Raw genomic sequence first — 15740 nt, 5'->3', positions numbered from 1 at the left:
GGAGCCAGCAGCGGAGCTGGGTCAGGCAGGACAGATCCCCCGACCCAGGCGCGCAGGCAGCCCGGAACCAGTCGGGGTGTGGGGCAGACTGACCGCGGTCGCACATTCGCGCACAGTGAGACGGACCACACAGGCCCCAGGGGGCGAACCAGTGGCAGAGGGCTGACGGCAGCGGCACATTCGCGTGCAGTGGGACGAAACGCTCGGGCCCGGTGATGGTGGCAGCTGCGGCCGCAGCGGCATGAGGCGGCAGAAGGGACCGCCATTGCTCCTCTCTGACCCCGCCCCCACGTACAGCGTCACAACCCAGCGACTGAGTTGCCCTGCTCTAGTAAACACCTAGGGCTCCGATCCTGATATGTAACAGGCAGGAACAGCCCAAAAGATGGCTCAAGAAGAACTCAAAGCCCCAGAGACGATAACTCTAAGCAACCAGGAAATAGCCAGCCTCTCAGATGCACAGTTCAAAACACTGGTCATCAGGATGCTCACAGAACTGGTTGATTATAATCACAAATTAGAGGAACATATGAAGGCTAAACTAATTGAAATGAAAGGAAATGCACAGGAAACCAATAGTAATGGAAAGGAAACTGGGACTCAAATCAATGGAATGGACCAGAAGGAAGAACAAAACATCCAACCAGAAAAGAATGAAGAAATGAGAATTCAAAAAAATGAGGAGAGGATTAGGAACCTCCAGGACATCTTTAAACGTTCCAACATCCAAATTATAGGGGTACCAGAAGGGGAAGAGGAGCAGCTATAAGTGGAAAACTTATTTGAACAAATAATGAAGGAGAACTTCCCCAATCTGGCAAAGGAAATAGACTTCTAAGAAGTCCAGGAAGCTCAGAGAGTCCCAAAGTAGATGGACCCAAGAAGGAACACATCGAGGTACATCATAATTACATTAGCCAAGATTAAAATGAAGGAAAGAATCCTAGAAGCAGCAAGAGATAAAGGGACAGTCACCTACAAAGGAGTACCCATCAGACTGTCAGCGAATTTCTCAAAAGAGACCTTACAGGTAAGAAGGGACTGGAAAGAAGTATTCCAAGTCATGAAATCCAAAGACCGACAGCCAAGATTGCTTTATCCAGCAAAGCTTTCATTTAGAATGGAAGGACAGATAAAGTGCTTCTCGGATAAGGTCAAGTTCAAGGAGTTCATCATCACCAAACCCTTATTATATGAAATGCTAAAGGGACTTATATAAGAAAAAGAAGATGAAAAATATTAACAGTGAAAGGGCAGCAAACTCACAGTTATTACCAACCACACCTAAAACAAAAGCAAACCAAGAGGACAGTCAGATCAGGAGTGGAACCATAGAAATGAAGAACACATGGAGGGTTAGCAGCAGGGGAGTGGGAGGAGGAGAGAAGGTACAGAGAATAAATAGCATAGACGTTGGGTAGAAAATAGACAGGGGGAGGGCAAGAATAGTATGGGAAATATAGAATCTAAAGAACTTGAGACACTTGGACATTAAACTAAAGGGGGGGAATTGGGAGGTGCAGGGTGGAGGGGAATGAGGGGGGAAATAGGACAAATGTAATGGCATAATCAATAAAATATATATTTTTAATATTTTATTTACTTATCTTTAGAGGGGAAGGGAAGGAGAGAGGAAGGAAATATCAATGTATGGTTGCTTCTGGTGCATCCCCTGCAGGGAACTGGCCTGCAACCCAAGCATGTGCCCTGACTGGGAATCGAACAGCGAACATCTGGTTCGCAGGCCTGTGCTCAATCCACTGAGCTACACCAGCCAGGGCCAATAAAATATATTTCTAAAAAAATTACCTAACCTCAAATTCTTAACATCAGCTCAATCAGATGCATGTGTTTCAAGACCACAAACTGATCTAACAATAACTCTGCATAGGTTCAAATGTTCTTAAAGAGAGTGACTGTACCGGCCACTCTCTGTCCAAATTTTCACCAATCTCTACTAATCTCCAGCAATCCAAAACTAACTCCAGGTCCCAAATTCCTATATGTACCCTTCCTTTGGAGTCATCACATGGTTCTTATATATATACTCATTTGGTAAAGCAAGGTAACGTAGCTTTGGTTACAGGTGAGATCCTGGTGGTTTTGATCAATGGAAGTCGCCAGTGCAAATGAGTCTGAGTTCCCTTTTGAATGACGTAACAGCTTTATCTCCATACACAAGATAATGAATCCTATATTCTCAACAAAAATGTCTAACAACACTACCAATATTAAATAAAACCTCATCAGTATTAACCATGGCAATTTTGTTAAAAACTTAGTATGAATTTGCAGATATAAAAAACTGACAGCCAGCCTGTATTAAGTGAAAAAAATAAAACCTGTAACCCTAATAGTAACTGAAAATTATTTTCCATATGTAAATGTATTTGATATTTTTAAAAATTCCCCCAAATTCTGACATAGTTGATTTTAACTATTCTAACAAACTAATATAAAAATAAAAGATTATAAATGCAATGCCATTTGGAACACTGTCATTGTAAATATGCTTTATTTTTAAGTAAAAAGTGAATTGTAGCTAAAACAAAATGTTTTATCTCTGAATATTTTAAGCTTAAGGGGAAATAGTCATGAATGAGAAACATATTTTCATTTTCAATGTCTTTAATTTTTATAAAGATTTTAGTTATGCTTCACAGTCGCTTAGCAGTTTCCAAACGTAGCTTTCATGACCCTTTTAATTTCATGCTTTTAAATGGAGTATTTATCTTCAAAACAAGACAAATTTCAGAATCTATTAAAAATTATTTTATTCAAATTATGTTTTCCAAAAAAGAGGGTTCTGTGCCAGTCGTCTTTGAAAGTTTTCATACCTACAAAAGAAAACCAAATTTACAAGAAAATTAAAATAAACTCTTTCATAATTTTCCAAATGATTTACAAAAAAGCAAACAATTTTACATGCCATTTCAAAAAAGCTAAGAACCTAAAAAGTTAATCTGAAAGTTTAATTATTAATTTATAAAGATGGCAAACATACTGATTTAAGTATAATTGGCTCATATCAAAAAGCACAAACCATAGTAAATTTTACTAATTGTTTATCTTCTTCAAATCTAAGAGCTACAAAGGACCTAAAGGAAAAAAAAAAATCAAATCTAACTCTTCTTTCCTCATTTCACTGCTAAGTACATGAGAGTAATAGATTCAAGGTCATACAGCTACATTGTAACAAAGCTCAAATCTAATATATTTCAGTGCTATTCATGCTTTACCATGCTATGTCTTCTCAATAAACTTTCCCTATGCATTCCCTCACCACTAGGATAGTGAAAGTGAAAAGAAACACCTACAAAAACGAAAACATGGGAAAGCTGGGGAAATATATTCATTAATCATTCATGTACAGGGTGCAGTATAAACCACCCTGACGCCTTATACATATTTTCTTTAGGTCAAATCATTCTAAACTTACAAAAAATTAAGTTTTAATTGATATTTCAAGCCTCATAAATGGTACTTATAATTCAAAATATAAAAAAACTGCCCTGGCTGGTGTGGCTCAGAAGACTGAGAGCTGACTAAGAAGACTGAGAGCTGGCCTGTGAAGCAAGGGGTCACTGGTTCGATTCCCAGTCAAGGTACATGCCTGGGTTGTAAGCCAGGTCCCCAGAAGGGGGCGTGCAAGATGCAACCACACATTGATGTTTCTCTCCCTCTCATTCTCCCTCCTTTCCCCCTAAACATAAATAAATATTTAAAAAATATATATAGTTGTATAGTATATACAGATAAACTGTAAAATCTTTAAAATACATATATAGTTGTATTATATATATATACACACACTGTATATATAATTTACATTCCTCAATTCTGGTCTCTAAAACACAGACAATTGTATTGTCCTGTCTTTATAAATTCAAAATAGCTACTATAGAGAATATTTAGGGTAAGAACCATTCCTAATCTGAATTCTGTAGTATATACTTTTTAATGGCATGCAAACTGCAATGTATAATGTCCACAATAAAAATATGTTTAAATGTCGAAGAAGAAACATATTCACAGGCAAAAAACATATATGGTTATGAAAATATTAGACACAAAGCTGCCCCATACCATTTCAGAACCACATTTGCTGGAATGAACATTTCAGATGGACTTGGTGTCATCTGGGCCTGAGAGACAGCAAATGATGAAGCAAAATTGTAGAAGTTGTCCAACATCTTTTGTGTGAACTGAAAAGTTAATAATGAATAGATTAGTGTATTTTACAAAATACTCCATTTAGACCTTAATGTTTTAAATATAATGCGCTGGCTGGTGTGGCTCAGTGGATTGAGTGCTGGCCTGCAAATCAAAAGATTGCCATTAGATTCCAGGTCAGGGCACATGCCTGGGTTGCAGGCCAGGTCCCCAGTTGGGGAGAAGCAAGAGGCAACTGATCAATGCGTTTCTCTCCCTCTCTTTTTCCCTCCCTTGCCATCTCTCTAAAAATAAATAAAAACTTTAAGATATTCCTGCATTAACTCAGTTTTAAGAACTGAGTTCTTCTAAGACAATTTAATGCTGAAAGTTATGGGAGATCATAAAATGACATTATGGCACAAAAATACTAACAATCTGCCTTCAGTACTTTCTTTGTATCTCAAAGAATTTCTATTACCAAATATTTTATGTGCTTAACAATTTATTTGGGGGGGAAAATGTTTTTCCTTCAAAGTATCTTCTTTTATCTCTATCTCTATATCAACTATGCTCATCTCCTCAAAAATGCCCTCCTCAAACCAACCTATTTTCTCATATAAAGCAGTTACCATGTCTAAGAAATGTTTTTCTTGCCAGAAAGATACAACTTCAATAAAGGAACAACTGGTTACTTGCCATCGAATGTAAAGAACAGAAAGGCAACACTATTCCATTTCTTCTATTTCCTCGCCTGTTTCTTCTCATTGACCTTCAAATGGGCAAATCCACACACCCTTCACATCTGGTTTAAGCACTAAGCTCAGAAGTAAATGAACTACTAAAGATAATACCACCTTCAATTCACTCAAAAATAATCTTCCTAGTATCACTTTCTCAGGAACACAAAACTAGCCAGTAAGTCCCCTGCTGTCTCTTTTCCAGCACAAGAGGAAATATCTCATTAGGGTTTTTTTGTTCAATAATATCAAGGTACTTTAATCCAAGAGAATCTACTATTAAAACACTTGAACTACTGGGTTGGCCAAAAAATTTATCTAGTTTTTTCCTTAAGATGAAAGACATGTTTTTCGTTTTCACCAATAACTTTATCGATTTGGGTATTTTGAGTATGGCGGATATCCTGCATGTGGTAGAATGTTGATTGTTCTCAATGAACATCTCGATTTGATCGCTACTGACTTCAACTGGTCTGACCATGGAGCATAGACCAGCGAGATCTCTGCAGCATGAAACTTTGCAAACCATTTCCGACACGGTTCACTCAGTCACAGCACCTTCTGTGTACTCACACTAATCTTTTTTTGTGTTTCAGTTGTGTTTTTACCTTTCTTGAAATAATGAAGGATAATATGCCAAAAATATTGCTTATTTTCTTCCATCTTCAATATTAAAATGGCTGCACAAAATTCACCTATTTTGATATTTTTTGTTATTTTTATTTTTTAAAGATTTTATTTAGTTACCTTTAGAGACAGGGGAAAGAGGGATAAAGAGAGAGAGATATGAATGTGCGAGAGAAACATCAACTGGTTGCCTCTCACATGCCTCCAACTGGGGACCCAGCCCACAACCCAGGCACGTACCGTAACTGAGAATAGAACTGGCGACCTTCTAGTTCCCAAGCCCAGCACTCAATGCACTGGGCCACACCACCCAGGGCAATAAGTTTCTTTTTAAATGTACTTTGATAATGACAGCTGTCACAATACAATGTAACAAAACTGTTTTCAGTAAAGTTAAAGACAACCAAGCCTACTAGAGCCATCTTACAAAAAAAAAAAAAAAAAAACAGCCCTGACTGCTATAGCTCAGTGGATTGAGCACAGGAAACTCAGTATGATATTAAAATTATTCTGAAGAATGCCTAAGCCTATTTTGATGACTAGGAGAAGGGACTTGCCCTATCAAGCATTAAGACTTTTACTGACAAAGGGACAGGCAAATAAAATAACTGGAATAAAAGAGAGAGCCCAGAAACAAACCTAAGCATATGTGACAACATGATAAACAGGGTCCAGCAAACGTAACACCTGCTTGAGTGTAGTTGGTAGGGTAATAATATGGGATTAACAATTCACAGTTTTAATTTGAACATTTCACCTAAAATGTCATATGGTATACTTGAGTGTAATATTGTTATGTTACAGAATTACATGCTTATGATTTTGTAATGAAAGATTTTGTAAAATCTTTCAAGGTATTTTTGTAAAATACCTTGACGACAGCTGTGCAACAGACAAATAATCAGTCAACATTAGAACAACAACAACAAAAAGACTTCTAAAAGAGATGCTTTGAAAAGACAAATTTTAAATTGCTATGTTTAAATATATTGAATGGGAATTTATACTTGGAAAGAGTTTGAGCATAAAGTACAAACAAAAATAGAAATCCATGCAAAAGTGATCCTTTCAAAATTCAAGTTAAATCATATTACTCTTCTGCTCAAAACTCTATGTTTTTTTCCTCCAAACAGAATATAAGCCAAAGTCCTTACAAAAGGCAACGAGGTCCCATATGATGTATCCTGCAGCCACCTCCTCATCATCTCCAGCCTCATCTGCCATGTCACACCTTTGCTCACATTACTCTGGCCACAAGCACCTTCATGTTATTTCTCAAACATAACAGATTTCTACTGCAGGGCCTCTGCACTAGCTCTACCTTTGCCTAGACCCTCCTCCCCTTCTCAGGCTTCTGCTATACAGCTGTTAAGTCAACCCTTACAGGATTAGAGCACTTACAGGAGTATAACCCTTTAAATTCCATGAGCACAAGGATCTTGCGTAACAGGTTCACAACTATATACCCACTATCTAACATAGTAAGTGTGGAAGGGAAAGAGAAAAACTTATAATTAAGCCTGTATTTATCACTAGAGAAACATAAGTCTCATAAAAGCACTCACAAACTTTAAAATACCTACAGAGAAAGCAGACCAGCTGAAAATGTCCATGGAAGCCAATAACTTACGCCACATACAGGATGGAGCAAAAGAGGTTTATAGCTGTAAGTGCACAAAACACAGTTTCTTCTTCATTAATTATTGTATTATTTTCCATACAAACAACCAGAAACCTACTTCTGCCCACCCTGTGTGTTTACCTATATTTTTACATGTTTTCTTCTCCAAGATAATTTTTAAAGTATAGAATATAACTTTTAAGTATTTTAGAAGATAATAAAACGTGCATTACATTACCTGAGTGAATGAATCAACTGAGGATACAGCAGCATTACCTACAGGTGTCTGCTGAGCCAGACTGTCCAATAATTCCACTGAAATTCCAATCTGAGCAACAGATGGTGTTCGGACAATATTCATGGCTCCAAAAGGGTGTTGGCTTCCTTCTCCTGAAAGAAATTAACATGTGCCATACGTTTCAAGTTTAACTTGTATCCCATACAAATAGCTTTGTAAATATGTGAAGAACCTCTTATCCACATGCTCAAAATAGTTCCGCTACATGAAAATTTGTCTTTTCAGATAAATGTAAAAAGCTATCTAGTCTTTTACCATATTATCAGAGTAAGAAAACTAAAATTTTCCCTACCAAAAATACAGCTGCTACCTTTCTAAAACACTGAAATTTACTGCAGCTTATTAAAAAACATATCTAACAAAATAAATTGAGAAACAAAACAGAAACAGAGGCATGTGTACATGTAACAGACTGACAGCTGTCAGAGAAGAGTGAGGAGGGGGACTGGATGAAAGAGGGTGACGGGATTAGCCAAAGAACACATATGCAGGACAAGCAGACAGACAGCAGTGTGGTGATGGTCAGAGGGAGGGTTGGGGGTCCGGGGAGTTGTGTGGAGGTGGGCAAAGTTGGGGAAACGGGGACATCTGTAATAGTGTCAACAGTAAAAGTTTAAAAAAACGTTAACTTTCAGTGGTGAGAAAAATATTTGGATTAAGTTTCCATTAGAAATAAATAGAATGAGAGAGAAACAAATGAGCATTAATTAGAACTAAGTCTCTCAATGGTAACTCTCAGGAGAGGATATTTTCTAAGAGTTTCAGAATTAGCTTTAACATTTTCTGATTATTCCACTAAAGATCTTTAAACTGCCATTATTACTAATAAACAACATAGTATATTTTACTAAATATCATGGATCATCCCACCTCTAACACCTGATGATCTGGAATCAAAATAGGCAATAAAGAAATTTGCCACTTATTCACCAAACATATTTGATAACCTTTCCCCTTTATATTTTACATTTTAAAATATATCAAGTATACATCTGATCCTGTGTCAACTAACTTATACACAGAAAATATAGGCCAATTTTATTAATCCACATAAAACATAATCAGAAAAAGTCTAATGAGAGGGGGTAAAAATCATACACAGATACATTTGGGGATTATCTAGTATTTCTTATGACTGTAAAATACTTAAACAAATAACAAAGAATAAAATTCTGGAACAATACACATTCCTAGAATTAGAACTCACTGCAACTATCAAAACTCTTCTTAAATTTTGAAGCACATAAATAAAAACTTATCAATGTATATATACTGTGCTTAAAAACTGCACACACACATCACTAAGACTGACTTACATATTTTCAGTACTTTTAATTCCCACACCTTTGTGAATTTTTCCATTTAACTCTATTATTTCTAATTTCTGTCAATGTGGTTGGAAAACCACATTGTATAATTTTAATACTTTAAAATATACTGAAACTTGTTTTGTGGCCTAATATATGGCCTATACAAGAAAATGTTCCACACGCACTTAAAACTGTGTATTCTATTGTTGCTAGGTACAATGTTCTACTTAAGTCTGTTAGGTCTAGTTAGCTTATAGTGTTGTTCAAGTCTTCTATTTCCCTGATAATTTTCTTTCTATTTGTTCTATTCTTTATTGAAAGTAGGGTATTGAAGTTTCCAACTTTTATTGCTGAACTTTGTCAGTTTTTGCTTTATGTATTTTGAGGCTCTGCTGTTATGTGCATACAAGTTTATAACAGTTATATTTCCTCCTGTGGACAGACCTTTTTATTATTATGCGATGCCCTTGTATCTCCAATTAACAATGTTCATCTTAAGCCTGTTTAGCCTTATTTTACAACTCACTCCAGCACCCTTTTGGTTTCTGCTTGCATATACCATTTTTTATCCTTTACTTTTACAATTTGTAATTTGTATCAATAGTTAGATCGTTATTTATCCATTCTGCAAGCCTCTGCCTTTTAATTGTTGTTTAATATCACGTCAAACACAAACTTGCTATTATACCACTTCTTTTACTACACATTTTTGTTGTTTTCTTAGTGTCTGCACTGGAAATTACAACATCTTAATTTATAGCATCTTAGTTTGGATTAATACCAATTTACTTCCAATAGTATACAAAAATGCTGCTCATAGATAACTCCTGTTCCTTAGATTGTTATTGTCATAAATTAAACCTTTATATATAATAAGCCCATAAGCATAGGCTTACAGCTTTTGTTTTATGCAGTTGTCTTTTTGAGGGAAAAAAGGAGAAATTATTACTACAAATGAAATGTATAATACTTTTATAATTACCTATGTAGTTACCTTTACCTGTGTTTTTTCCTACTGCGATTGTGAATTACTGTTTCATACCCTCTCTTTTCAGCCTGAAGGACTCCTTTAGCATTTCTTGTAGGGATAGGTTTAGTACGTTTCTCCTAAGAAATCAGCTATAATCTTAAGGATCCTTTTATGTGATGAGTTGCTTCTCCTGCTGTTGTCATGATGCTCTGTCTTTGGCAGTTTGATTATATGTCTTCACTTGGAGTTTATCCTATTTGGGAGTTCACTGAGCTTGTTAAATATGTACATTAATGATTTTCATCAAATTTACAGTTTTAGGGCATTATTTCTTCAATATCCTCTCCACCCCTTCTATTTTCTCTCCTTCTGGGACACCTTGTGTACATATGCTGGTACACTTTGATGGTATCTCATAGGTCTTTAAAGCTGTTCATTTTTCTTTACCTTTTTCTTTCTGCTCTTCAAACTAGACATTTCAGTTGGCCTGTCTTCACGGTTCTTTCTTCTGCCTACTCAAATCTGCTATTAAAACACTCTAGCAGTTTTCTCAGTTCAGTTATTATACTTTTCAGCTATATAACTTACATTTAGCTCCTTTTTATAATTTCTCTATGATATTCTCTATTTGACAATACCTCATTCTCCTGGTTCCCTTTAGCTATCTGAGACAGTTTATTTAAAGTCTATTCAATGTCTGTGCTTCCTAGGGGCAAGTTTCTTTTCCTTTCTCCTATGAAATGGCCTTTCTTGTTTCCTGCGTACTTTTTTTGAAAACTGAGTGTCAAATATTATAGTGTGGCAACTCTAGCAATCATTTTCCCTTCTTCAGGGTTTATTATTACTGTTTGTTGTAGTTGTTTCCTTGTTTAACGACTCTTCCGAATACTATAGTTTGTATTTTTTCATATGGGGACCACTGAAGTCCCTGTTCTATTAGCTTAGGGGTCAGACAGTGATTGAAAAGAGATTTCCTTAAAATCCTGGAACCAAAAACTTCTCCATCTTTGCAGATGGGCTTCACAGGTTGAGACATGCCTTCAACTCTCAGACACGCAGTTCACAGCTCTGCCTTTGCCTTCACTTCCTGCTTATGCTGAGTCTCAAGGTCAGCCAGAGGTGAGATCACAGGACTTTGTCAGTTCTTTCCCAAGCACATGAACAGCACTGGTCAAGTGCGTAGTCTTTTAGATTCCCAGGCCAGAATTTCAAAGCCCTTATTCCCTTTCCTCCCAAGTTTTTGGGTTTTGGGGGATGTTTTGCCTCAACTGCTGTCCCTTCCTCACATAGCAATGACTTGGTACATCTGCTTGTAAATATTTTTGACAAACACTCCCAGTGTAGTCACTTTAGGACATGAAGAGTTTCGAGTTAGGTGAGATACAGGTAAATCTGTGTAAGTCTTCTAGGGAGCCACCAGACAGTTTGAATCAAATCCATTACAGTTCACTGTGGATGAGGTCCATTCTGCTCCCTCTGTACTGGTATCAGCACCAAGAACATGGGCTGTTATTTACAAGGCTACCACTAAGCTGAAGAGCAGGGGATGGCACAAGACTAAGTTAAAATGCCATAAAGTTCACTGTTCTAACCAAGCGTCAGTGGTTTTTCTGATCTAAATGTTCCCCGGGATGCTATGATCTTTTGGTTAGTTTCCAGAGTCCTGAAAAAGTAGATTCTGAGAGTTTTGGCCACTTTTTGTTGTTGCTTTTATAGAGAGATGGACTTCTGGTGTTCTTTATTAAACCAACTGTCTTAAGTCCAGAATTATGCTAAGTTCAGAAAACACACTGCTATTTGTCTGCATTACAGAGTGCAATGATCTCAATCAAGAGAAAGTGATTCGATATAACCTTTTATTGTCTTACTTATAATTGTATAAGGAGCTATATGCCCAGAAAGCCTTGTCATCCCCAACCTCCATCTTTTATCACACATCTTACTCATCTTTGAAAATGAGTAAGGCTCCTAAGTAAAACTGAATAAGACCCATTGTAAAAGATGGGACTAAGCAAATATTCTGACTTTTTCACTTTAAAGCTCTCTGGGACTAAGACAACTTAAGAAAAAACTAATGACTCAAAAGTCTTCAGCAATCTTTATAATGTCAAGAGATCCAACTGTGCAATTATATCATTCCTTTAGTGAGTCTTATTCTTAAAACGGATTTGACACAGGACTTGATACCCTTCAAGTGCAAAGGTTCCTATTTACAAACCATAAAATAAAATACTGGGAAGAAACCCTGAACATAATATACAAATTTACATGTTCAATTTTGAATCTGAATTCATGACAGCCAGAGCTAAAAAAAAAACACACTTTGATCAGATGATCAGTTACACTGCGGAGTTTTGTCAAAATTTTTTTTAAAAAACTAAAACAGCTGAGAAAGTAAAACATGTGAGCCGGACTTTAGAATAACACATTAGATAAAATTCTTCACATCATTCTAATAATAAAAGCAGCAGCAAACTTTGTAAGGCTATTCTCAAAGTGTCCTTCCTCAGTGACAGGCAAGAGCCTAACACAAGGCACAACTCAGAGGAAGGAAACTAATCCTTTACTGCTGGTAACAACAACAAAAAAAGCAACCATGATCATTTACCATCTGAGTCTAAAGGTACTCTTTTTAACTTATATATATATTTTCCAAAGAACAACACAAGATTTAAAAACAAAACAAGCAAATAAAACCATGAAGCTAACAGCCAAGACACTTGGGTTTTATTTCTGTCTTGACACTAACTGGCCTTTATACTGCTTGTTTTCTCATCTGTAAAATGAGGCAGCTGAAATAGATGATCTCAAAATATCATACCCCAGTTTTGCTGATTTAAAATAATAACCCAGTCTACTCAAACATTTACCTATCCCATTAAATAAACACTTTCTAGAATAAAAATGAAAACAACAAATATTAAACTCTTCATAAGAGCCACATATTAACTATGTTAATTGCTGGGGAAAACACCCCAATACAGCACAACCCATCCCAAAGAATGATGGGTTTCAATTTTTAAAAATGAGTGTTAAATGTGTGAGGTGGGGGTAAGATATATAATTCTTACTGACATCCAGTAATAATTACTGATGCATCAATATATACATATATACATACATATTTTAATAAAAGAAAGTTCAGAAGAGAGTAAAAAATAATTAGAATTTTTAATAAGTGAACCCAAATATTCAGTCCACATTTCCCTAGTGTTCAAGTTATACATAGCCAAAATGAGCCAAGTTCTCTGAAAACAACTGTTCGGCAACTGTCATGGCTAAATGTAGAACACATCCATCTTAAAAATCTGACTCCTGAGTTTAAACATATCTCTAAAATAAATTCTAGCTTATAATTACTTCTGGTTCTTTTTCTGGCAATTGCATTATCATTATGCAATACCTGAAACACTGAAATTTTGAAAAACTTTTCTTTTTTTAGTGTTCTTTAAATTGTATTTTTCTTATTACCATTTGTCCCCCTTATACATTCTTCCACTTCTACCCTGTCCCCACCCCACAATCACCACACTACTATCCAAGTCCATGACTGCTTTTTCTTTTTTGCTTGATCCCTCTAACCCCCTAGCCATCCCCCCACCCAAAGTTGTCAACTGCTCTCCATGAGCTTGTCTCTATTTTACTTGTTAGTTCAGTTTGTTTGTTAGATTCCACATATGAGTGAAACCACGTGGTACTTGTCTTTCTCTGACTGGCCTACTTCACTTAACATAATGTTCTCCATGTCCATCCATGCTGTCGTAAAGGGTAAAGTTGTCTTCTTTTCTACAGTCAAGTTGTATTCCATAGTGTAAATGTAACCAAACTTTTAAGGGCTCATGATTTATTAATGAAAAGATGGCCATGTTCTTTGAACTATAATTTGCAAAACATTGTCACTTTTAGATTTGTAGACATTACTTAGAATCATCCAATTATTTTTTTCATTCATACACCTATTGCTGTAATGTAATACCAACTTTCATCAATACCCACTTCACACACTGTATCCAGTCAATTTTAGAGCACAAACGTAAAGAATACATCCTTTTACCACATGCCCAAGCTTTTTTTTAAGATTGTATTTATTTATCTCTAGAGGGAAAAGGAAGGAGAGAGAGAAATATCGATGTATGGTTGCCTCTCGTGCATGCCCTGCTGGGAACTGGCCTGCAACCCAGGCATGTGTCCTGACTGGGAATCGAACTGCGATCCTTTGGTTCGCAGGCCTGCACTCAATCCTCTGAGCTATGGTAGCCAGGGCACATGCCCAAGATTTTGTCACAAAATATTGATGATAACTTCCTCCTTGTTGAATGATAAAATAGGTAAGAATACCATTTTCTTTTGGTCCTTAGAAATATACTGTTCAATCATCTTTTTTTTTTTTAATTTGAGAAAATTCTCCTAAGAGAGCATCACCTGAAGATCCACAATCTGAGATTTTGCTTCTCTATGGTCAACCTCGTCATCATTAGAGCCTACAAAGCTGCTATTTTCCTCTTTGTATTTATTTTCTGATTCATGCAGTGACGGTGAACCTTGTTCTTTGTCAATTTTCTTTTCTTAGTCATTATAAACAAAATATGAAAAATTTTGAATTCCCAATCCTGTTCAATAAAGTAAAAAGCATACGATTGAGATGGCGTCCCCAGTCTCCTTTTATATTTTGTGAAAGATAACATAACCCTTTGGACAACACAATATGAAAACTATGGGAAAATGAATGGCAAACTATGGTACACAGGCTACATCTGACCTGAGAACTACTTTTGTACAATACCAACACTAACTGAGTATGTTCTGTATGCTGAGAACTAAGAATAAAGAAGGTTTTTATATTTTTAAAGGGTTGTTTAAAGAAGATCAGGACACAGAGACCATATATGGACCACACACCCTAAAATATTTAGTCTTACCCTTTACAAAAATGTTGGCCAACTTCTGCTCTAAGTAAATTCACCATCCATCTATTTCTTATTATTTGAAACTTTTTTTCACAGTTGAGAATAATTGATAAGTAATAATAACATAATTCCTTAGATAAAAGAGCAAAGTATATGAAAAATAAAATCGCTCATATCCCCAAGTGCACCTAAGGATTATAAATAAAATTGTCCAGTGGACCTATATAGTAATTGGTAAGATAAAATGAGTTTTTAAAATATGTAAGTACCTATTATATTGTGCTTATATAAAAAAATATAGCTATAAAATAGACAGGGAGGTTAAGAACAGTATGGGAAATGGAGAAGCCAAAGAACTTATATGTACAACTCACAGACATAAACTAAGGTGGGGGAATGATGGTGGGAGGGGCGGTGCAGGGCAGAGGAGAATAAAGGGAGGAAAAATGGGGCAAGTATAATAGCATAATCAATAAAACATGTCAAAAAATAAAATAAAATATGTAAGTAAATGTTTTCTTTGTTCTTTGGAAGACATCCACAACAGAATAAAACTCATTAAGTATCAATCTTTCTAAGAGTTTTAAGTGCCTCCCCAAAAGAAACTAAAAAGCAAGACCGCTCACTAAGACATTTTAGGTATATATTGCAGCAAAGAGAGGGAGGCTAATAAAAAGTTATGCCAAAAATAAGTCACTCACTCTGAAAACGCATTTGAATATACTAAAAAGTTATATAAAAATAGCTTAATTATGTCTGCTTAAAAGCATTCTTAGTATTAAATATATTATAAATATTTAGAAATTACATATGTAGGATAGAGCAAAAGTAAATTTATGGCTGTTCATACAGAAAATAATACAATAATTAATAAATAATAATACAAGAATAAAATGTTTCACACACTCACAACCATAAACCTACTTTAGCCTCACACTATATTTCTAAAACCTCTTTTCTTATTTCCACTGATAGCCTTATAAGCTGGAAATTACACTTTTCAAATTCTAAGAGCTTTGCGACTCTCAAAAGTTTAGCAACAATATTTAAAATCACATGATTAATTTACTTGACATGGTAATATGTCTAGAATTTAAATGTCTGAAATGTATTTA

The 15740-nt window shown here is 35.7% G+C and overlaps 1 protein-coding gene across 2 annotated transcripts in view; it reads right to left on the bottom strand.

Moving 5' to 3' along the window:
• Positions 1-2756: 2756 nt before the first annotated feature.
• Positions 2757-15740, bottom strand: part of HIKESHI (heat shock protein nuclear import factor hikeshi) — a 36090-nt gene continuing 23106 nt past the window's right edge. For both annotated transcript variants that reach the window (XM_037042902.1, XM_037042904.1), the window contains exons 3-5: positions 7379-7530; positions 4087-4205; positions 2757-2837 (exon numbers count right to left, since the gene is read on the bottom strand). In XM_037042902.1, the coding sequence (XP_036898797.1) occupies positions 2783-2837; positions 4087-4205; positions 7379-7530 (326 nt within the window). In that variant the 3' untranslated portion in view covers positions 2757-2782. The remainder of the gene's footprint in view (positions 2838-4086; positions 4206-7378; positions 7531-15740) is intronic.

This window comes from Sturnira hondurensis, unplaced genomic scaffold (assembly GCF_014824575.4).
Source record: "Sturnira hondurensis isolate 20B ecotype Veracruz unplaced genomic scaffold, ASM1482457v3 Scaffold0003801, whole genome shotgun sequence".
In the NCBI taxonomy this organism is placed as follows: domain Eukaryota; kingdom Metazoa; phylum Chordata; class Mammalia; order Chiroptera; family Phyllostomidae; genus Sturnira; species Sturnira hondurensis.
The sequence above is the reverse complement of the archived record's forward strand: the minus strand, read 5'-3'. Positions and strand labels throughout refer to the sequence as shown.